General features: G+C 41.9%; 2 protein-coding genes across 21 annotated transcripts in view; one reads left to right on the top strand and one right to left on the bottom strand.

Annotated features, from left to right (window-relative positions):
* The window catches only part of SLC16A12 (solute carrier family 16 member 12), a 90,939-nt gene extending 76,785 nt beyond the window's left edge, over positions 1-14,154 (top strand). For all 20 annotated transcript variants that reach the window (XM_061635438.1, XM_061635433.1, XM_061635443.1 and 17 more), the window contains one exon: positions 13,304-14,154. In XM_061635438.1, coding sequence (XP_061491422.1) covers positions 13,304-13,593 — 290 coding nt within the window. In that variant the 3' untranslated portion in view covers positions 13,594-14,154. The remainder of the gene's footprint in view (positions 1-13,303) is intronic.
* A 1,206-nt stretch (positions 14,155-15,360) lies between these two features.
* Positions 15,361-25,041, bottom strand: part of ASAH2 (N-acylsphingosine amidohydrolase 2) — a 66,403-nt gene continuing 56,722 nt past the window's right edge. Inside the window, exons 20-22 of the mRNA XM_061635432.1 lie at positions 23,122-23,181; positions 22,723-22,811; positions 15,361-18,743 (exon numbers count right to left, since the gene is read on the bottom strand). Coding sequence (XP_061491416.1) covers positions 18,569-18,743; positions 22,723-22,811; positions 23,122-23,181 — 324 coding nt within the window. The 3' untranslated portion in view covers positions 15,361-18,568. The remainder of the gene's footprint in view (positions 18,744-22,722; positions 22,812-23,121; positions 23,182-25,041) is intronic.

The raw sequence follows: 25,041 nt of genomic DNA, 5'->3' as shown, positions 1-25,041 counted from the left end.
CGCCGACAGCTCAACGAAGTCTTGTGGAAAATCTGATCGGTTCTCCTATACCTTGGAGAACATTTAAGCCAGTCCAAGATTCCTCTTGGCTGGCTTTTAACCTGAAAAAAGCTTCCTCTGAGGCAGAGCTCCCTCAGAGACAACCACCAGCCAGCACTCCTTCCGGGAAGTCCTAATTATTAAAATATTTTTTTTAAAACAAAAACTGATGTGGAAATGTAGAGAATTGAACTTAAGACTGGAAAAATGAGAAACTGAAATTGAGAGATTCGTCCATCACTAGTTGGACACAACCATAGCTTTAGATCTTTATACCACCTTCAAGCCTTGGAAAGCTATGGTCAAAATTGCCTAGCAATCCTCTGCATGCTTACTCAGAATTAACTTCTACTGTTGTTGTTGCTGTTATTAAGGTAGCACACCATACATGTTGATGTGAACTCTCTAAGATCAGCTGTTCCCAGCTGGCAACAGGTATTCCTGTACTCTAAGCCTATTTCTGGTTTGTAGGGCTTATCTGATAGAAATATGTCAGAAATGATGTCTAGTTGTGTAGATGAGATCCTCTGCTTCTTGAGACTGTTGGGGGAGGACCATAGCTTGGTGGTAGACAGGGATGGGTGAGAAATTTGATTAAATTCGCATTTCAAGCCAAATCTATCAAATTTGCACTTTCCAAAATAACACGAGAACCGTAACACAGCCATCCCTTGAAATTTGAACTTACTTGAATTTTGCAATGTGGTTTGCCAACCAAACAAGCTTTAGAAAAATGCATATGTTAGGGGAAAGTGTGCATAAAATGAATATATGAATGACAAAACATACAAAATGCATTATATGATGTGGAATTGCTTGGAAAAATGTATACATTAGTCTAAACTGCCTACAAAAATTAGGAGAAATTCACACTAAAAGGCTGGAGAATTTTCATGAGGATCTTTTTTAAAAAACAACCTACATATTGCTGCAGAAATGTGGAAGACTGATTTTAAGATTGGAAAAATGAGAAATTGTGAGAACTGGAATTAACAGCTTTTCCCGTCCCTAGTGGTAGAGCATCTTGCTTTGCAGGTTCAATCCCTGGTATCCCCAGATAGTGCTGGGAGCACCTCCCTGCCTGAATCCCTGGCGAGCCCCTGCCATTCAGTACTGACTCGATACACCAATGGTTTGACTTGTTATAAGGCAGCTTTCTATGTTTCCTTCTTTCTAGTAACACATATGCAATGGTTTGTATGATATCTGGATATGCAAGAAGTTATACTCTGAAAGTAAAAGATAGTTATGAATACTGTGAGGTAAGGGGGATAAGCAGATTTTCTTGAGGCTTGGGGATCTTACCAATTGCCATCTGCTGCTGAGTTGTCTATTTGTAAAGAGTTGTTATCAGTGAAGGTTTGACAGAGCAAGTCCTTGTGCTAAGATTCTTTTCAACCCTCAAGTACATAACACTGAAATCCTCTTTGAACACAAGAACATTTGAGCAATCTAATACTATAGAGGCTCTGTCCATATACTGATGGTTCTGAGATTCCACTGTGGTCCAAGCTGACTGTTAAAGTGCCCGTGCACAAAACTGAGTTCCCTCTAATCAGATAAGTCAGGAGCTTTGAAGCTTTTGGGAAATTTTCATAGCAAGCTTCTTGTGTTATAGTTTACACAAGGTAAGAAAATAGTCTTCTTTGTCCAAGGATGATTAACTTTTGTCAACAATGACATGTCATCAAACATTTTTGTCATCATACCTACTCCTACAATCCTTTTTCCTAGATTAAGCTGAGATTTTCAGGATTCTAACAAAGAACCCGTGTACTATCTGGTTAGTGAATAGTATTTATATTAAATGAGTCAGGGCCTCTGAGAGGAATTTTATCAGGGGGTACAAAGTTTCTTTTGGGCCCCTTCCCTTTTCCATATTCTGTTTTTATCTATTACGGTTTTATGCCATGAGCTGCAGCCTGTAAGGTCAAAAAGGGTATGGAAGACGAGAGAGGGGTGGAGTGGAGCGCTCTGTTAATTTTCTGCATTTAAGGCCTTATGCTCTTGTACTCCCTCCACGATAAATATAAATAAATATAAATAAAATAAAAGAGGATCAGAGATAAGAAAGCTCATTTGATTTGAACATCTTTGTTTATGCTACAATACAGATAAGGAGAAAGAATTCACATTGAAACAAGGTAGATAAACTTACTATTTACTTAAAAAAAAGAGCTTTCCTGGCCTTTTTGTTGTGAAACATTTCGAATCACAGCATGAAAATTAATTGTTCTGGCAATGTTTGATTCAATACTTAGCCTGGCCAAATCCACAAGATGTTCCTGAGACATTGTAGACCTTAAATAATTCTTAATTAGCTTAGGTTTGCTAAATGGCCTCTCTCCAGAAGCTACTGTTGCTGGAATTGTTAATAGTATTCTTAAGCTAACACAAACATTTGGAAACAGGTCACCAAGTCTGTACTCTGATAACAAGTTCAACAGATCTAATGGCTTTAACATTTACAAAATTTGCTTTATGTACTGAGGGTAAATGTATTTATTTTCCAAAATCATCACCATTAAGGTCAGCAGGATATTGCTCTGATAAAGATAAAGCTTTTCTCTCCACATCAGTTTCGTACATGGTGAGATATTTCCACAAGAAATCAAATTTTTCTGCCAACTACTTAACAGCATTGAGGCGGACAGTTAATTCTGCTATAACATTGTCTACCAAAACGTAAAACACACACTTTCTGAAGTAGGCCTCTTCTGGAGTATCATCTGTGTCATTAATTTCTTCCAAGTTAGCATCAGGTGTGCTGCCGTCATGCGGCCTTGACCTCTTGCGCCTAACTCCATCACATTTACGGGAGAGCTTTATTTCTATATTTAGGTTTGTCGCAACCAATTTGGCTTCATTCCACATGAATTTCCAGTTCTTTCAAAGTTTTGTCAGCTCTGTGAGGACAGTTTCTATGTTTGCTACTTCAACAGCCAGTGTGGCATCTCTAGCTTGGATGACCTTGTTGCAAATATCTATGCCAGCTAATATTTTGTACCACACGGCTGACATTAACACACAGGCAAAAGATGTCACATATAATAAAACTCCATGGACTTCATTTCTTGTTTTGGCCGTCAAATTTAGTTCTAGGATGTCTTCCAGTGCTAATTTAATGCCAGGCAAATGAGCTGCAAAAGGCTTTACACATTCAACATGATCTGACCATCTTGTTTCAGACATACCCTGAAGAGAACAACCAATACGGTTTTGTAGTAATTCCCACTGCTTAGCACTGGAACTGAACAGGTGGTACACAGTTTGAATTGTTCCGAAAAAGGTTATTGCTTCAGGTATGCATTCAGCAGCATCATTTCCACTTAAGTTGAGTGTGTGACAACCGCAAGGTGAAAAATGGCTGTTGAGCATTGTTCTTGTATTTTTGCTTGTGCGCCATTGTATTTTCTGGCCATATTTGTCCCATTATCGTAGCCTTGAGCTCTACAATCACTGAGAGGAATAGCATGCTCTTTCAATGTATCAGTTATCAACTGAGCAATTTCTTCCCCTCTTTTGTTGCTACAATCTGCAAACTTGAGAAATCTTTCTTGAATCTCATACTGCGTTTCTTTTAAAAGTACATATCTCAAAATAAATGTTTGTTCAATATGGGAAGAATCTGGTGTGGAATCTACTATTATTGCAAAGTACTTTGCAGATTGCCTCTCAAGCAAAATGTGTAGTTTCACAAGATTCGAGCATTCTGCAATAAATTCATTTTGTAAGTCAGGGGACAGATAACGAACTTGAAGCCGCTCACTCCTTTTCTGTGACTCCTCTACACTTAGCACATGTTCCTGAAGGATGGGGTCCCACCTGGAGAGCAGTTCAATGAGTCCTAAAAAGTTTCCATTGTTTGAATCACCAATTCGATGGGATGAACCAGTAAATGCTAGACCACGTTCTCCCAAGAAGAGTACAACAACGATGATGCACTTTAAAAGGTTGTACCATTGCCAGAGCTTGGAAGATTACTTTTAAAAAGTAATAAATTACAGTTACAATTACTTGGCCCAAAAAGGTAGTAATTACCATTACAATTACAATTGCTCTGAAAGTAACTGATTACTTTACTTTTTCTCAAAAGTAATCACTACAATTACATTTCAGTTACTTTTTAAAAAAAACTACAAGGTGCTGGCCTTGGCTGCTGCACATCTAAGAAGCCTAAAACAACATTAAAAATAAACACACACACACAGGGGGTAGTAGAATAAAAAATTTTATCTGTAAGATTAACATAATGGCATAACAGAATCTCACATCCCCCCCAAGCAATGACGATACCCCAACTCTTGAAATCAAATTTTACACTTGAAATGCTTTTATAATATGTTTCTGTTATGTCTCAAAAGAACAAGATGCTCAAAGAGCATGTCAGACAAGGAATGTCTTTTCACAGTCATTACGTTGCCACCAGTACTGAACAGGCGTTCTACTGCGGCACTTGAAGGCATGCCTGTGTTGTGCTGCAAAAAACACCGCAGCACACGTGGAAAGCCATGGAGTGATGACACTTCCCTGCTGGGAGACCTCAGGTACCTCACCAGTTCCTCCTCAGCAGTGTCCACTGCTGACTTCTTGCACTGGGGCAAAAAGTTAAAGAAGTCATCTTCTAAGTCATCTCCTTCCTGGTCTTTATCTGAAGACTGATCACTGTCCTCATTAAGTACACCCATCTTTATTTCAGCTTTCAACAAGGCTTCCATTGTGTATCTAAGAAAGAGAGAGGATATGTTAACACATATATGTTAGGAAACCATCATCTGCTCTTCATTTCCTGATGCTTGTCATGTCCCCTGGTTCAGGGTCCAGCCTGAGCCTGTGGATGATGACATGGAAGGTAGGAAGGTGACCAAGTCACCACACTCATGGGGCAGCACAGCAGACCCTTAAGGATTACCTGCAGCAACCCAAGGTTGTGATGAGGAGCCCCAGGAAGAAAAGGCCCAGCCTCTGCCTACCACCTTAAGCCCTCTGATGCCTCCCTTGAGACAACATTTCCCTTGGAGTAATCCACCCAAAGGGCTTCCCTAATGTTCTTACTTGTTGGTATGGGTGGCGGCCTGACACAATTCCAGCCAATCTAGTTTGAAGCGAGGGTGTAGGCAGGCTGCCAGAAGAAGCCTCTTGTCCTCCCAGATAGCTGCAAACCGCTTTCTTAGGGCTTCGCGCACACCTCTCAGCAGCTGAAAACAGTATGTGTACCTCTCAGGTTTGTTTTCCAGTCCTTCTAACTTGCGGTCCAGATTGCAGAGCGTTGGTAGCAAATACCCCATGAACATGCCGTTCTCCCGTTGCAGGATATCTAGGGACTGGGCTAGTGGCTCCATAATCTCTATGTATTCCTGTACCACTTCAATCTCAGCAGCTGTGATCCTGGACAAGGAGCAGCGGTCCATTATGGCATGCATTTTTAGTGGCACAGTTGACAGGAGCTCATGTAGTTGCTTCAACGCATCAAAGGTGGAATTCCACCTGGTCTTATTCGGTACCTTCAGATACACACCATATTGCGCATGGATATACTCAGCAATCTGGGCTGACTGGTTCTGCTTGGACCACAACTTGCTGCACTTTCCCATCAAGGAACGAAACTATTTCTTGAAAGGACCAAGAAGACTACTTTTGGAGGAGTCAGAAAGCATGGCCTCTATGTCTTGTGTTGCCACAAGGTTGAGGGTGTGGCTAGCACATCTCTGGTGTGGTGGTAAAACAAAATCCTCTCCTGAGTCTGCAGCTTCTTTCTCTGCCTCAGGTCCTGTGTCCAGGATCTCACAGATAGGTACAAACTCCACCTCAGCCTCCTCCTCCTCCTGGTTATCACCATCATCATCACTGGTGCCTGCAGCTTCCACTGGTTCTTTGGCCATGAAAACTCTGAACGCTTTCACAAAGTTGGAGCCATTGTCTGTAGTAGTGCACATAACTTTGTTGTGGATCCTGTACTGCACATGTACATCATGCAGTGCTTTTGAAAGGACATTGTATGTATGGCGCCCCTTCAGACGCTTACAAGCCAAGGCCCCGACCTCACGTTTCAGGGTAGTTGGGTTGATCCAGTGGGCTGTTACCCCAAAGTAACTCTTCTTGCCATTGGTCCAACAATCTGCAGTGGTTGCTATATATGCCACAGCACCCACTCGGTTTGCAAGAGTTTCTCTCATGTGGCATGCTGTCTTCTCAATTCTGTCTCTCAGAGTCTTGGCACATATGATGGTGAGATCTTTGGGGAGTCCAATGCGAACCAGATTAATGAATTATGGTTTGTCCACAGTCTGAAGTGGTAATGTCTCCTCTACAATGAAATCAATGATTCTCCTGTCAAGATTGCTCTGGGTGACAGGCTCCCTGCCAGATCCCCACCTCTCAAGGGTTGTCTGCTGCTGCTTCAGCATTTTGGGAGGAGGGGTGTCATGCATTGGTTCAGGAAGGCCACGTCTCCTTGCCTTTATTGCTTCTTCAATTGCTCTCAGCTTCTCAGGATGTGCCCTCTGAGGAAGAAGAACAAAGCATGAATCCAAGAAAAAATGGAAGAGGAACTTCACAATTTAAACATAGACAATGGACACTCTTTGAGGACCAGCATGACAAAGGCTTACCTCAAAATGTTTCTTCACATTGGATGAGGAAACAGCTGATCTCAGATTTTTGATCCTTGGAAGGCAGTAATTGCATCGTACAACAACATTTTTCCCACTCTGGCTCACAAATATACAAGCTTTCTCAAAGCCAAACCATGGTACTTCTTGTTCTGCAGATGTGGCTGTTGGCAACTGGCACTGCTTCATGCCCTCCTCCTCCTCATGCACAGGGCCTCCTTTCTGAACCTCACTTTCTAGTTTTGCCTCCTCAGGATCAACAAGCTGTGACTCAAGTGGCCGCACTAACTGACTGCTGCTCTCAGCAGCAAAACCTGCAACAGGCGTCTCTGTAATAAACAAGAGATAATGCTCCTATATGGGTGAACTTCAGCTGTGATGTGCCCCCATCTCTTCCCCATGCTGCAAGATGCCCCAGTCAGAGTGGAAGTAAGCAGGTCGATAGCACAATTAAAAGAGATCCTATTTGCATCATTTTTGCTCACTGAATAACCCTGCCTGGGCCAGTCTAACCTACTATCTCACAGGGTTGTTGTGAGAACAAAATGAGACTAGGGTTCAAATCCCCACATAGCCATGAAGCTCACTGGGTGACCTTGGGCCAGTCACTGCCTCTCAGCCTCATGAAAACCCTATTCATAGGGTCACCATAAGTTGGAATCAACTTGAAGGCGGTACATATATTTTTTATTTTGAATATGATGATTATGATAATAAATATGCAGCATTTCAAATTAATTCTGTATGAGAAGCATTCCATGCCAAGCTTGGAAAACCAAGGATGAGGTATAAAATGTAGACAAAAATACTTTTGACAAAATGCCGTTTATCTTTTATATCTATATCTATAATTAGCAATACAGCTGAATGATGTATGTAAAGTATTTTTTCTTTCCCTTTTCTTTTTTATTAGCATTTTAGTACTACTGCTAAAGTTCTGATGAAAGAATAAAGCATTCATTAGCCAAATTCAAATGATTAGAACACATCACATAAATTCCACTGAAGTTGGAGTTTTTGCCATAGAAAATGAAAAAAACATATAACCTATGATAGCCCAATAGACAATCAGAACTAATATAAAACCCTATTGCTTCTCATTTGCAAATCTTGCAAGATCTAAGGTAACTCTAGATCATGTGAGTTCAGGTGATGCATGTTACGTACATTTGTATAGATATTAGCAGAGATTGTCAACAGTCTATGATGCTTGTGTGTGCCAATGTGTCAGATCACTGAGACTTAAGACTTAGTAAAATAAGAAAAGCTATTTCATTTATAGAAATACATCGTAGATAGGAAAGGCATACCTAGTTCTAAGTAACTAACTTGGAGGCGCAACACCCAGGTTTGGGAGTTGCCCTCACTGCCCCTTCTTCATGTGTACTGGAGAGTGACAGAATAGGGCTAGAAGCAAATAGAAAGCAAAAATGGAAAGTAGGGTAACATCTAAAGAAAGACTCCCCTTTACATCTCTCCTTTCTTTCTTTCTGTATATGTATATATTTATTTATATTTATATATATCCCGCCCTTCCTCGCAGTAGGAGCCCAGGGCGGCACTGACAGTGGTTGACCTTCACTTCCTAAAAAGCAGTAATGATGAAACCCCTCAACATTGCCTATTGCAGCCTGTGCAGCTTTGGCACTGTTCATCTTATTGAAGCTTACTTGAGCTTCTGCTTTTTGCACCTGCACATTCTTTTCTAGGCAGCAATTGTGTTGCAGTGACTGCACCACACAGCCTGAGACTTCTCTCCTCCTTGCTTTGGTCACCACATGGCAATGTCATCAAGAAAGGGCTTGCACATAAATACACAAGCCTGGGCTGTGATGAGAACAGATTAATCTCAACTCTGAAATTCACTGTATGCGAACTGAACGGTACTTGTCTTCCTGGTCAAATGATTTTTTTTTTAAAACCAACTCTAGGGCTACAAGCTTTAATTTTCAGCAGATTAATTAACTAAAAGGAGAGTTGATTAATCAGTGGGGCCTATTTTTATTGGTAAGAATGAGTTTTAATATGAGACACTTGTTTATTGTTTTTAGAGTAATTTTGTGTGTTACTGTACCGGGGAATGCATGAAACAATAACAAAGATCAGCCTTGATTTTTTTTAACTGTGTGCCCTAGAGCTTCTGTATTGAATTCTTCATTGTCTTGCACTCCTTTTAATTATTATATTCTGGAAATTCTCATAGATTTGAAGTCTTGGTGATAAGCAAATCAATTGAAATGTAATTGATCAGTTTATTGAAAGGGAGAGGATTAATCAGTTAAACATTTTAATTTTACATTGCCCAGATATTCAGCTGCAATAAATGGATTTTTTTCAACAAGAGGTGATCTTCGCAGGTACCCCGCCTGGGGATGCTGTTGGAGAGAATGGGGTTTACAGGAGTTGTCTCTCTCTGGGACTGGGAATCTCTCTCTTTCTCACAGAACATGAGTTTGAGAGCTGGGGGACTGAGAGGAGGAGCTGCAAGGACCCTACTTCTCACCTCATCTCTGCCAAGAACAAAAAAATCAGCCTTAAGCCATTTATTATACGCCTAATGATTTTTATTATTATTATTATTACTGAGACAGTTTTTGTCCCACATACAATTCAGTCTTGTGATTAAACAGGACAAAAATACAAATAAAAAGAAAGATGGAGTTCAAATAAATATACAATAAAAAGCTAGCCAGCATTTTAAAAGGCAGGAGTGCTCTGTCTGGATAAATACAGCACACAGGTATGCATGGGAACAAGAGGGAGAGTTCAAAAAGGGGGGGAAGGAAGAGAAGTAGGCTGTGGGGGGGCAGAAGGTGCCGCAGAGGCAGCAGCGAGGTAAGGAGAGGCACACACACACACACACACACACACACACAAATCATCATCACTCACCTCCACAGCTCTTCGCCATTCTGCTGCTGCCTTCTCTTCCGTTGTCCTTGCCCTGGCTTTTTCCTCCAGCGTCCATATTTTCCTCTCAGACGCTAGCAGGCCCTGCCTATTCACCCCAGAGCTTGGAAAAGTTACTTTTTTGAACTACAATGCCCATCAGCCCAATCCAGTGGCCATGCTGGCTGGGGCTGATGGGAGTTGTTGTTCAAAAAAGTAACTTTTCCAAGCTCCGCGAGATCACGAGGGAAGAGAGAGTCTGCGCAGAGGTCCAATCAGTGTGAGGCACATGTCTTGTGTTCACCAATCACAGCCAGGAGCTGACTTCCCCTTGTTCCTGCCCCCAAGTAACGTCCAACCTAACGTGGAAACGTTAAAGTCGCAGCTGAAAAGTAGGGAAATTACTAGTCGTTCCGTTACTTGCCAAATGTAATGGAATTACCCACTCGTTATTTAAAATTGTAACGAATTACAAGTAACTCGTTAAAAATAACGAGTTACTTCCAAGCTCTGACCATTGCACAGCTTCAGTTTTGATTGACGCTTCTAAGATGATGTCAACTCCTGTCTCAGACAGCAGGCGCCTTTCTAGTTCTCGCCAAGCTAGGTAACATTCTCTGTGACTATTGCCTTTTTCATGTTTTGGGATCCTGTAGGAAAGTTTCCGCCACTTCCCATTAGAACCCCAGCCTTCAGCAGATACCAATGAAGACTTAGACACAGAAGTATTTTATTATTATTATTATTTTATTTAATTTATATACCGCCCTAAGCCCAAGGGCTCTCTGGGCGGTGTACATAAAATAAAGCAATCAGGAATATATAAATACAATAAAATAATAGAATCAAACCAACAAAGGTAAACAAAAATAATCAAACAGTAACAAAATACAACAATACATATAATGATACGCATTAAAATGCCTGGGAATATAAAAAGGTTTTCACCTGGTGCCGAAAAGATAGCAGCGTCGGCGCCAGGCGCACCTCATCGCAGAGACCATTCCATAGTTCGGGAGCCACAACTGAAAAGGCCCTATTTCTAGTCACCACCCTCCGAGCTTCTCGATGGGATGGTACTCGGAGGAGGGCCTTAGATGTTGAGCGCAGTGTACGGGTAGTTTCATATTGGGAGAGGTGCTCCACCAGGTATTGCTAGTCTTGACTGTCTTGTGCCAAAATAATCGACATGGAAAGCAATATAAAACTTGTTTCTGTTGACTCCAGACAAGCCAGTCTCTTACATGTAGTTCTCCATTAGTGCTTTGAAATTTCAATATGTTTTCTGGAAACACTTGATTGCAGGTGTCTTTTGGGAATGTTTTAGGCAGAGGCATGTGACCATTCATAACATACTTTTCTATTTCCTTTTGAGATGGAAACTTGGTTGTGATATATCCAATGTCAAGGCCTACATTATGATTACTCCTCTCATCTTCCAAATTCACTTCCACATGCGTCTGTATGTCTGTTTCTTTCTGTTTTCCATTTTCATTTTCTGCATCTGCCCCTTCATCAAAATACTGTGCATGATTACCCAAATCAACTGCTCCTTGTTTGGGGATGAGGTTTCCAACAGTTTCTTCTTGCTCCAATTCTGTAGGTGAGTTCAATGAAAATTTTTTTGAAGCCACACTTAATCCAAATTGAAAGAGCGTTTGTTGACCCCTTTTTTCCATTTTCCTCTCGTTCTTTCTTGTCTGTTCTTTTCTGGGCTCCTGATTTGTGAGAATACATTTTGGAGAGATGATTTTCTCATCGTGATAGGGTTTAAAGGTTCACACTGTTTACCTTATATGAGCCCTCAAACCGCATTTTTCCTTTCATACTAAAGGGGAAGGGTTAATCTAGCTTCCTAATGACCACACCCTCTTAAGGTCAAAGTATCTCTTCCTCTTGTTACCTTGGCCATCGAGCATGCTCAGTTTCTTCCAGAGTAAGTTTCATAAAAAATGAAAAAAATCCTCAAGTTTGATTATTTGTATTTTCAGAATCCAACAGAAATACAAATATTTGTTTGAACAATGTTATGCTTTTTTGCACAAGTTAGGGGGGAAAGAAAAAAAACCACTATTTGTAGCAGGCAGAATGGGAGCCAGTAGGAAATGACATAAGAAAGGGAAGAAAAGGGAGCTCCCCTCCTTTGGCTCCCGGGCCCCTTTTTTGACCCCGGGCCCAGGTACGATGTACCCCCTGCACCCCCCTCTCATGGGCCCTGAAATGAGCTCCATGTTCATGTTCAGACAGATCATGGACAGCTCAGGCTTGATCTGCACTTTACAAGTGAGGGCTTGCATGTTTCTTCATAGCACTTGGGGAATATGGGTTTCCTAGAATGTCTTCCTTCACATTCCAAGGACACATTATTGTACAGTCAATACACAAGTTTGAAAAACTCATTTTCTCGCTTGTGCCATTGGATGAAGATTCATACAGCCTCTTCAAAACTGATGGATCTTGTCCTTCACGAAACAATGTTGGGAGAATATATGTTCTGTCAAGTGAAGAGGTATCAGTCCTCAGGTATTTATGGTGGGTTGGGTCAAATGTTTCCTTTTTCCATTGGAAAAAGACTCCTGCTGTCAAAAGAAGGGAAATGTTTGATTTTATCTGTGTCTATCAGCTTTGAATACTCTCTAGCTTTGTCATGTTCTTGAACATCCAAGTTTCTGTCACATACTACATCACACCAGGAAACAGAGGTTGGGGAGCAGTTATACAATATGGACTTACACTGCAACCTGAGACCTAGGTGATAAGAGACAAAACCTGCCACTTGTTTGAGACACCATGTAGTCCCAGTGGTGTCTCTTAAGAGGGCATCCTTTTTCCTTCCTCCCATGTTATGGAAGGACTATTCTTAGGGGGAGTAAAAAGTACTGTACTTGGGGGCATGGTGGTGACAGCAGGCATATATGGGGGTGTAATGTTGCTTTGTGTCCAGAGTGTGCAGTGGTCAGTGCACTCATGCGCATACACAGGCATTAGTGTCATAATAATGTAGTAACAGTAATGGGAACATCATATAGTAAAAGCCGCAGTGGTATTTCTTCCTTACATCCATCTAGTTCAGTACTGTCTACACGAGGGGAGAGCCAATGTGGTGCTTTCTAGATGTGTTAGGTTACAACTCCCATCCAGTAGTGGCCAGCATTGTGGGATGCCACTGCTCATCAGACCTCTGATCGGTCATGTCACTGGGAGGTAGAGAGGAAGGGGTGAGGTGGCAGCAAGGGCATTGCCGTGTAATCACACCAGCAGAGCCAATCTCGCACTCCTGCCAGTGTATTTGCATCACACCTACCTCCCCATCACCTCACCCCTCTGGCTCCCTGTAAGCAGCAGGGACATGGCTTCTGACAGTCCCAACGTGTGTGGCGAATGGGAGTTGTCATCCACAAAGGCTGGAGGGCACCTCATTGATCATCCTGGTCTATACTGACTGGTAACAGCTCTCCAGGGATCCAGGCAGGTGCCTTTTCCCAGCCCTCCCTTCCTTGAATCTGGAACTTTTTGCATGCCAAGTATGTGCTGTTTTGCTGAGCTATAGCCCGTGCCCTCAAGGCAGGCAGAATAAAACGGGTTTGCTAAAAATCTAAAAACAAACACAGTACAACGGATCTGACAGAGCTCTATAAGAATGGAATTAGAACGGTTGTGTCAGTTGCTAGGATTAGGGTGGCAACTCATTATATTGCAGGTTACAGGAAGAGTTGTGAAAATTACATTGTATGTTAAAAGAGATGTTGCCTGTTTCCCCTCAGGTTGGCTTGTGGATACAACTGGTAACTACACGGCATCATTCCTCCTGTGTGGCTTTTCCATGATATTCAGTTCGATGTTGCTATGCTGTGCAAGACTAGCAAAGAAGGTCAAACGGACTCCCTTGAGGCCTGGGATCAAGCAAGAAAGCTGGACAAATGGAGTCATTGCTTATTCTGTAACTGGGGAATTAGATCACAAAGGTGTGGAGCTGCTGGCCAGTGAGGCAAACAGCTATCGCTCTTTTTGTATAGCAAAAGATGGCAACGTCCTAAAAGCCCCCTCCCCCTAATGTACCCAGTAACCTTTTGCTAAGGTAGATTTTGTTAACTAGGCTACACTGTTTGGAGAAGTTTCTCCCTGCTGGAAGGAAGTCAAGAAAGCTCCTTTAAACCAGAAGTTTCTGTCCTTGAAGCAGGTAACAGCCTGCACCTAATGAGGGTGGAAGAGAAGGTGGAGGAGAAGAAGTTCTTCTGGAATGCGACTAATATAATTTCTAATACAGATTGAGGGATGTAAGGGTGGATGTGCTCATCAGAAATAACCTGTATGCACAAAGAAGGAAAACTGGACATTCAAATGGATGATGAAACTGTGCACAAGGCAGTGTTGACAGTCACCAAGGCTTTCAATCCTGCACGTGGCTGCTCTTGCCTGGAATAGGCGGGGCAGGGGGAAGGAGGTTAAACATGTTCCTCAATTAGCTCTGAAAATCACTCCTGACAGATGCCAGCATCATTTGCAAAGAAACTCTGCTATAGATCTGCTGTTTTATACTGTGATTAATCTGTTTTAAATGTCATAAAATCAGCTTTACAATGTGCCTAAATTTGATAAACTACCTGGGATATGACTTTTGGAAGGCTGGTGATTCTCATAGGTTTATTCTTTAAAGTGTTTGAAAACAGTTCATAATAATGAGAGCAATCCAAAAGCTGTTCTCAACTAGAAGATTCATCGAAATGAGATTTCCTTTTGAAAATGCTGTTCTAGCAAAGCTGGCTGTAGTGTCACAAGGAGTTGTTGCTATATTGCTGGCATGGAAGAAACCTAAATGGCAACTTTCCCTGAACTGCTGAGCAATATTAAGCTTCTGCATGATTGATTTGTTTCAGTTCATAATTTGGGCTCACTTATTCATGCTAGATAAAGACTTTGGAATATCTTGAGTCATCACACATGCATCCAGCTACATAGGTGCTTGCTTAAGATGTAGCCACAAAATGCAGCTATTATGGTAAACTTCACCTTCTTGTTTGGAAAGCATAATACAGTGGGCACCTAGAAAGAGGCCTTCAGTAAACTTTATTGATGAGGTTTGTCCCTGATATTCACTTATATTTTAAAGTGAACCTTTTCTGATTTCCTAAAAGGCAGTTAAATTTTAGCTTTGATATTCTTCATGAGTTTGTTCTGTTCAGCATCAAGCTGATTAGAATCCAGAGAATTTTCATAATTAACTTTCATACTAGAGACAGGGAAGGAATTAATTCAGTTTGCATTAAAATGTGACCCGAATCAATTTCTCCCCGATCATTCAACATTAATCATGAACATTCTCTGGATTCTAGTGAGCTTGATAGTGAGAAGACGAAATGTGTATTTCCTGAACCAAACAGCACTTCTACAAATTTTGCGATGCATACAAAAAATGTGTATACTGGTGAAGGGTGTGTGTAAAAATGTACATATTAGACTAAACAACCTACAAAAATCTGAGAGGGGCCACATGCCACAATGTCTCTTTTCAAAGTCCCAGCCTCTTTCCCATCCCTCCCTCCCTCCCCCCCAGTGAGAAAAAAAGCTCAATCTTACAAAAGCTCTGAACAGATTATTTGCAGAGGGATTTCTCCCTTCCACTACTTCACCTATTTTTGGCTCACCCCATATATTCCCTATTCTACCCCTCTTTGGGTATCCTTCGCAAGACAGACCAATGGCCACCCCTGACTTAAAGTGTCTGATTCATCTGTCAAACATGCAAAATCAACATATTCATAAAGTTTGGAAGTTGTTATCCCAGTTAAATAGGAAAGCCATTGGTTTTCGAAATACTGATATTTAAAAAATGTCGATTGTCATTTGGATATTCTATTATTTGCTGTTGAAACAGATGATTCTACAAACTTAATCCTTCCTCTTAAGAGTCTCATGAGTGTATTTGCATAAATAGCTAGACCATTTAATCTTAAATTGACAGTTTTCTTCCATAAGCGTCAAGCAATATAAAATTTCATCACAATACCAATGACCGAAGATTCAACAGGCAGTTTTCAAGATACCCATTTTGCTACATTTTCTATTAAATTGAATTGTGTTTGTGAGCAAACACTTAAGCTGAGTTACTTCCTGTAGGCCTTGACCAACATGGAGTATTTGCCATAGCTACAGCAAAGCTATCAATTATTGTTCCTTTCACAAAGATTTTCAGACCTCACACAGTCCTGTTCTCCTGAAAGGTTTCTGGGACTGGACAGTGGATGCCCAGTGCCGGCACAAGGATACATCTCATTGTTTCTTCTCCACAACTTTTCACAGTATGTTTCCATAGGGCAGGGGTAGCCAACATGGTGACCTCCAGATGTTATGGGTTACAACTCCCATCAACCCAGGCCAGCATGGCTAATGGCCAGAGGGTGATGGCAGTTGTAATCCACAATATCTGGAGGGCACCACATTGACTACCCTGCCCTAGGGGCTTGTTAGGTCTTCATACACTAGGAAAAGGAGATGGGGGTGTTAAAGGGGCCCAGGGTACATTGCATTAGGACAACCTTTTCCAGGCTGGTCCCCTCCAAATGTTTTGAATTACAATTCCCATCAGCCCCAACCAGCACATGTTGCCTGGGACTAATGGGAATTGCAGTCCAAAATACCTGGAGGGGATCCACCTGCTGAAGGCTGCATTAGTAAAACTAACTCTGTATCTCTGTCTTGAAAGAATGAGTGGGTTTTCACAGTAAGCCCATGCAGCTCAGCACCGCTTTCTATGTTTCAGACATTGTTTTAGCACCAGAGGTACAAATCTTAGTACACTCTCCTCACTGAACCACTAAGGTGCTAGATACTCATTTCACGCTTAGGGCTCATTCAGTTCATACACTTCATTCATACAAGGGGCTCATTCCCTAACCACACACTCACTTCCAGAGAAAATACTACAAAACACATATACCTAGGTGTTCCCAGACACTGATCTGAGGCTTCCCAGTCTAGAACTGCGGGTAACAACATAAATATCTTCCCAGGCTCTGAACTGAGATTTTCCAGTATAGAACTGAGGGTAACAACATAAATATCTTCCCAGTCTTTGATCTGAGGCTTCCCAGTATAAAACTGAGGGTATTGCCCAGACTCGGTGAAAACCGCTGTAAAGTGGAACTCATTGAATAGAATGGCGCACGATGCCCAAAAACTGCCATAAAAGTGGAACAAGCGCCATATGAGTGGGGCTTTAGTCTAATTGCGTCTAATTGAGACGGCTGTATTAGCGAATCGCTGTAAAGTGAAGCGCCGTAAAGCAGGGCCCTACTGTAATTTTATTAAAACGAGTATATGTATATTCATAATTTGCAACAACCTCCCATCTCATTGTCCTGCTGTCTTCTTTGACTAATGTTAATCTGTTCCCTTGACTAATATTTCCAATATTCCACTGTCTCCTTGATTGATGTTACCACTATTCTTCTGTCTCTCGTTACTAATGGTTTTAGGCTAGTTGAGATCAGTTTGTACCATACACTTCATTCTACTTATTGTGAGTGGGCCTTCACGCATACTTTCATGGCTCCTGATTGCCCAAGTTGACCCAGGGACTTCTGAGAACATTACAAAATGTTCCTTCAGCAATACCACGACGCCAGGTTGAGATTGGCTAACTTAGGGTGTCCATGAGCATCATAGTTTTATTAGCCTGCTATAAGGTTCCTTATTCCTTATATTTTCTCAGAAATCCCATTCCTTACTTATAAAATACATAGCGTATGAGGGAGAATTATATTTAAACACTGGGCTACGTTTGAAGACTACCCAGTCTAGGGAAGACACTGGGGCTGATACTGGCCAATCAGCGTCTATCAGCCTCAGAGGAATAGACAAAGCAAGCCACCTCAAAATACTTATTTACCATGAGTACCCACTTAAAAAGTTGTATCCTATTTATCAAAAGTGAAAAAAACAACACACCAAGTTACTTTAAAATGCGTGCTAAGCTCAAAGTTCCTCTCGTTCCTACTTTGGAAGAGTTACAAAATTTTCACTAGTCGGCGTTCTCGTTCTACAAAATCAAGAATAGAATATATGTCATTGTTACCTATTTCACTAGTCAGTTTCTCTGGATAAAACAGTTAAAAATATATCAATCATGGATTATAGGCTTCCATTGCTTAAAACAATACGGTCGTTAATCAAACTTAATCATACACACGGGCCTACTTGCTTCATTCTCATGAGTTGGGAAGTTCAAACTGAATTTGCTTTCCCTATGATCCAAAGGCCTGTGGCCTTTTTGCTTAGTTCTTTAGCTCCTTATGATTTTATTATATAAACCTATACCTTCTAATATAATAAGCTATGTTTTTGTGTGAATATATAAAAATTCTCCATTATCTGCAGCTAACTCCATTACTTAGGATGGGCTTGTAAGTCTGCATTCCAGCTCACATGCAAAATACTTAACAATAACAAGGAGTCTTGTGTCACGGAAAGGCTAACACATTTATGGTGGTGCAAACTTCTGTGAGCAACACCCCTTTTATTATTTTCTGGATGAAAGCCTAAACAAATTTAGTCGGGAGTAATCTCCACTGTAAGTAGGACTTACTTCTGGGTAGACATGCACAGGATTGCCCTGTTAATAAGTACAAAGAACTATTGGAGTGGGACATCAGGAATGATAGTGCTTCATTTTAAACAACTGAAGACTGGTACAAATATGCAGGCTATCTCTTTAAATGTGCTCCCCTGCACAACCAAGCAATATGATCAGTATTGCACCTTGCATCTCCATTATTTCCTACTGCACGGCAGAAGGCTGATAGTACACTGCTGGTACGGTGAACACTGTCACAGATGTAATACTAGCAGTCATTCTTTCTAGTGAGAGACAAATGGTTCATCCTGGTCTCACTGTGGCTAAACTATTACTGGGGGGGACAAATTGTGGACTGGTGGCAAAGCAGAGGTGCCCACAGTTGTTGCATGAAAGTCTTTCATTTACTTCTCACCCTTATTATAACCTCTAGCTCCCAATTTTACGATTAGAAAGTTCAATGTGAAACTTCAAATACTGAAGATGAGCCATTGAATGCATGAACTGAGCTCAGAAGTTCTTTGCTGTGCCCAAAATATTGTATCCTGTAGGTTCCTGGTTCTGTGTGGTTTGGGATGTGCCATTCTGTTTTACTTGTGCTGACTCCCCAGTTGTGTTTCTGCCAGATGAACCTAGTTGGGAAGGCAAGCATAATGTCAGAGAATAACCAAGTCGGAGAATACACAGTTGTTACAACACAAACGATTGTTATCAGAAAAGTAGGGATATGGAGAAAACAAACAGGAAACATTTGTGTCAGGTTGTTTGTTTGACCCCATAATTTTCCTTTCTGGATCCCTTAGTTCCTGCTCCATATTTCTTGATGCAAACGGCCTCTGACTTGTTGAGAAATTGCTGCATTGATTAGTATATATATATCCAGAGGTGTGCTACTGCTCCACCCCATCAAACTGTAGGAAAATACCTACTCCCCCTAGAGAAATGTAGTGAAATAGTCTCTCCCAAACTTCTCTGCCAACAAATAGGGTGGAGAATTTCAAGGTGCCATTTGCACACAGCTAAAAGTATGTCCTGAAAATAGGAGCACACTCATTATGGGAGGAAGGGACTGAATGCATCCCTGGCTGATTGCTTCCCTGTCCTGTGTCTTCAGATAAGGAATGAGATTGCAAGATTCTCTTTTGTCCTGGAATATTGTGATTGCATGTAGGCAAGCTAGTGACTGTGATGTTCAGTGAGGTATTTGGTTTGGCACAATTTATACTTTACAGTAGCCTTTCCCAACCAGTGTGCCTCCAGATGTTGGACCACAACGCCCATCAGCCTCAGCCATTGGCAATGCTGGCTGAGACTGATGGGCATTGTGGTCCAACAACATCTGGAGGCACACTGGTTGGGAAAGGCTGCTTTACAGTATCTGCTTTCCACGTCCCAACTGGGATGAACAAGAGCCCTGATATCACAAGGAATAAAATTTCACATTTGAGACAGAGGCCATTAAAACCATAATCTTTACAGTTAAACGTTAAATAAGATATCTGTGTATGCCAATTAGTTGACTATTTATTTATTGAATTTATTAGTTGCCCATCTGGCTGGCTGTCCGGCCACTCTGGGCGACGTACAACATAGGCATACAGTACGTAGGCATTAAAAATCTAAAAACAATGAAGATAAAATCTAACCCACCCCAAAAGCCTGCCTGAAGAGCCAGGTCTTCAAGGCCTGGCAGAAGCTCATCATAGAAAGGGCATGGCGGAGATCATTTGGGAGGGAGTTCCACAGGGTGGGGGCCACAATTGGAAAAGCCCTCTCTCTAGTCCTCACCAGTTTGGCTGTTTTGACTGATTGGATGGAGAGAAGGTCTTTTGAGGCTGATCTTGTTGGGCGGCATAGCTGATATTTACATGTTATACTCCTAGTTTCCACCATATGGCCTTTAAGGTGGCTAAAATGAGGCTGCAACAGTTACCATTATTCACAATTGGCTGCGTTGGTAATACCAGAGCTAACAGCACAGGGCAAAACCTCTTAGGACAAATTGCAGCTGAGAACTGCATGAGGTCCACAGATAGAATACTGGCAGTTTGTGGCATCATATCTATCACATGGCAAAGTTGAATGTTATGTTCATGTGATGTCACCAGTGACGGAGCAGCAGCTATTCACATATTGACTTGTGGTTTTAACTACAGAAGGTACTTGAATGCATACAGGGAATTTCCCTGGAACACACGTTACATTCTCCAAGGATCACAAAGGTACTAAGAAAAAGAAAGATTATACATTTTGGCAGGTGACTATAGCAATCACAGAGTACTACATTCACCTGTCAAAAGGTTTTCTTCTTCTTCTTAAGGTAATAATGTAAGAAGTGTGCCAAAGACCTTTATAGAGAGACAATCTGAAACTGGCAATAATTGCAGGATAGGAATTAACTGAAAGAGCCAGAGTTACATGATAAATAAAATAAGGCAAAGTGTCTGTGGAATGGTGATAATGCACCTTCTGTTTGCTGAGCTCCAATTAACAATACTGTATTCTCAAAGCGTGCTCAGAATTTGTGTGTACAGTTACATGCCACTGCTTTGTGTAGACATCATCAGAGACAAGCTACATGGCATGTGGGGAGTTTTTTTGGGGGGAGGGAACTACCTTGCCCTCCCAGCTTGTGGTCGCAATAAAAATGGTCTGCTCTACAAGCTGTTACTTGGCATGGAAGGAAAGCTGTCACTGGAATCAAAAAGGACTGTGCCACATAATTTTCATTTTAGGAAAGGTGATTGAGAGGGTTGTGGTACAGCAATTGCAAGTACTCTTGGATGAAACAGATCATCTTGACCCATTCCAATCTGGGTTGAGTCATGGTTACGGGACTAAATTGGCCTTGGTCGCCTTGATGGATGACCTTTATCTGGAGAAGGACAGGGGGACTGCAGCCGTGTTATTCTTACTTGACCATGGTGAGCCAACTTGGTGAGATGGGTATCGGTGACACTGTTTTACAGTGGTTCCGATCCTACCTCTAGGGTCATTTTCAGAGAATAGCAGTGGGTGATTGTCTTTAGGGTCCCTGGCAGTTGTGCTGTGGTTTAACATCTATATGAAGCCTTGGGAGTGGTCATCAGATTTGGGGCAAGGTGTCAGAAGTATGCTGATGATACCCAGTCCTATTTCTGTGTAAAATTTGAATTGGGAGAGGCTGTGCAAGCCCTGGACCAATACCTGGACTCGGTGGTGGACTGAATGAGGGCCAATAAACTGAGTCTGAATTCTAGCAGTAGTTGGTGGTTCCCAAGTTAGGATAATTAGTCAGTTGCCTGCTTTGGATGGAGTCATACTTACTCTAAAAGAGCAAGTTCACAGTCTGAGTGTGCTCCTGGATCCATCTATGTGCTACAGACCCAGGTGACCTCAGTGACTAGGAGTGCCTTTTACCAGCTTCGGCTGGTAAGACAGCTGTGTCCTTTCTGGACCAGGACAGCCTGACCACTGTTGTCCACGCACTGGTAACCTCCAGGCTGGATTACTGTAATGCGCTCTGTGTGGGGTTATCCTTCGGGTTGGTTCAGAAGCTGCTAGTGCAAAATATGGCAGCGCGACTGCTCACTGGGGCAGGGTATCACCAACAAGTTACTCCACTGCTGAAAGAATTGCACTGGGTGCCCATTAGCTATTGGGCAAGGTTCTAGTTTTGGAATACAAAGCCCTAGGGACAAGGATACCTGAAATTTACCCAGCTGATCACTGCACTCTGCAGGTGAGAGCCTCCCGCAGATACCATCTTATCAGGAAGTCCATTCCACACAATATAGGGAATGGACCTTTAGTGTTGTGGCATTGACAATTTGGAATCCCCTTCCCTGGGGAGGAGAGCCTGACTGGGAGTCCAGAGTCTGTGAGTTCAAATCCCCGCTTGTGTCTCTGGGTGTCAAGGGCCAGCTAAAGATCACCCCCACAGTGAGTAGCTATGGGGTTATGTGCCCTGCCACCTGTGCAGCCATGGGCAAGTTGCATAGTCCCAAGAAGCCCAGTTGCCCCCTAGCTGGCAGTTGCAGACAAGGAAGGGACTGGCTTGTGCAGCTGTGGGGAGGACTAGCCTCAGAGGGAGACAATGGTAAACCCCCTCTGAATACCACTTACCATGAAAACCCTATTCATACGGTCGCCATAAGTCAGGATCGACTTGAAGGCAGTCCATTTCCATTTAAATATTAGACACTTATCTTTTCAGTGCCTACTGAATACCTTATCCCACTCTGCATCTGTGATGGAACTACTTTTTAAAGATGTTTTTAAAATGATTTTTAAAGATGTGTTGTTCTAATATGTTTTAAAGTCTTTTAGTGTTTGTTTGTCACCCTGGGCTGCTTCAGGGAGGAAGAGCAGGATATAAATAAATAGATACCTTTATAATTAATTAATCAAAGAAGGGTTAAGTCTTCTCCCTGTCTACAATTGTTCTGATCCTGATTAGGACCCACCCCCTGATGCTGCTATTTGCTTTTTTTTTTTTTTTTAAAGCCTCCTTGCAATCGCAGGCAATGCATTTATGATCATATACCGTTTGGCCTACAGTGTGTACCTGACCGTGTGAGGAAAATGTAAAGCCTGACAGATCTCAGTATATATTTTATTAAATTGGCTAACCTGGTGTCCCATGAAGCATCATCATACAGTACTTGCCAACTTCTGGAAATGTTGTCAAGTCTCTCCACCGTCAGAAAAGTGAAATTGTTCTGGAAAAAAAATGTTTACAGCTAATCAGAAATGAAGCAGCAAGATATAAAACAGTGATGCAGAGATTATCATACGCAGCTATGTGATGCATGAGATAAACTGACCCCCTTGCCTCTACTAAGGCTCATTGGCTTAAGCTGTTTTTAAATTATTTGCTTTTTATCACCCTCACTCCTATTCTTTGCTAACCCTTTATTTCCTCTTTGTCTTCCTCTCTCCCCATATTTCTTGCATCTCAGACCTGTGCAAGAAAATGTGGGCGGGGGGGGCAGTCCTTCCAAAAATCTGTCCCTTAAGATTTTTTCTTACCATATTTCCTGCAGAATTCCTTGGATTTGCACCAACGAAATGCACATCAACCACCTCACCCTAAGGTGAGAGAGAAAAATTGTCTTGAGGAAATGCACATTATGTTGTGTCCAAGAATACATGCCACCAAATATTGCTCCTGCACAAGCTGTCTGAAATTAGATGGTTACTTTTTGTGACCCCCCCCCCGAGCACTATGGTTACTTCCACTCCTGAAATAGTAGTGTGACCACTGAGCAGATGTGAGGGAATGTATGCATGGTACATCTTTTTAAAGAAGGGAAGCAGCTGTGCATTCTAGCTCTTGAAGCATTCTAGTGCCACTGCAAACATGTGTTGTAATATTCAGGGTTCCAGCTGAGAAAAACCATTCCTTAACTTGAATAAGTTGCACAAATTCAGTAGTGATGGTGGAGAGAATCCCAGCAGTTGAGGAAATACTATGGAAGGGCCCGACATAGATTCATTTTAGATCAAATCATTTTAGATCATTGGACTGGAATAGATTCTCTGTGTGTGGGTATCAGGCACTTAATATCTGGTGCCCAACATGTTCATATCGGAATCTGCCACAGCTCTAACTTCAATGGACTGCTGATTTGTGCTAGAGCAAATTATATGGACTGTTGCTGCTAGCTGGATTATCCTGGTACACTATCTCTGCCTGTGATGACTTTGCACTTGCTTCCTGGCTCCCTGCCCTGTAAGCTGCACCTTGGAATCACATAGTTTCAGGAGTCTTGGAGATGCACCATGAGATTTCCTTACACAAGGATATGTTTCATAAGACAAGGTTATGAAATTGTAGGTTTCAGTTTCATGCTGACACCACTAATTAAGGCACTAGAAAATAATTATCTGGTATTGTTTGTCTTGAACCTAGTGAGGCTATTTACCGCCATAAATGTTCCAGGGAGATTATTCTATAATTTAACTATACGCAGCACATGCTTGGATGCTTAAATCTGTGCATCAGTTTAGTTTTTAGAATATTAGGACAAATGGTCTTAATATGAATTCACTAACAGGCAAAAACCCTTGCAGTTTAAGAACGTACCTATAGCCCACAGATATTTCTATCAAACTTTAAAAAGCAAGGAAACTGGGCAGCTGTAGTGCTTGCACCGGGGGAGCAGGAGACCTGACCTCCTCTCTGAGATATTGGACTGCCCTACCAATTTGTCAAAATGCAAACACAATTTGGGTTGGTCTTTCACAGTCCAATCCACTTTCTGTGTAGCTTGGAAGAATTTGGTAATATGTGCCTCTGGTGGTGGTTGGGAAAGCCTGCCCCCTCAGTAAGGGCCTTGCTGCCCCAAAGCTGGGGCAATAGGATCTTTCCTGGGAGGGAGGGAGATAAGGAGGGGAGGCAAGCTTTTCTCTCCCAACAGCTGATATTAGGCATGCCCCCCTTCTTTCCCCAATACAAACCAATGGAGACCCTTGGAGCAAATGAGTATTTGGGCTTTTCCTGCTCACTAACCAATTCTGGAGCTGCAGACGTTACCAGGATGCATTTTAATGGAGACTATGCCTCAAAGAAATGCATTGGGGTAAAAAAAAAAAAAAGGACTATTGTGACTGAGAGTTCACTAGAGCCATAGGGAATCTCTCTCTCTCTCTGTCTCTGTCTCTCGTTGCCAACCTGTATGAAACTCGTAATTCATCCCTGGCAACTTCAGAAATCCATTTTAGCTGTACATGCACAAAATCAGCTATTGGGAGTGGAAACCCACCACATTCAGAAGGGCTTTCTCCCTGAGTAAACATAGCATCGTATTTTTAATGTCTGGAACATTGCCTTCTATATCTGAACTATCTGGGAGATGCAGTGATTCAGTAATTGAACAAAAACAGGCATTTCTTTCCTGGGTGTCAAGCTTCCCCTGCACCCATGTACCACCAGCACTTGGCTAGGCT

The sequence above is a fragment of the Rhineura floridana genome, chromosome 7 (genome assembly GCF_030035675.1).
Source record: "Rhineura floridana isolate rRhiFlo1 chromosome 7, rRhiFlo1.hap2, whole genome shotgun sequence".
Lineage (NCBI taxonomy): Eukaryota > Metazoa > Chordata > Lepidosauria > Squamata > Rhineuridae > Rhineura > Rhineura floridana.
Note: the sequence above shows the minus strand (reverse complement) of the source record. Positions and strands in the feature narration are given on the sequence as shown.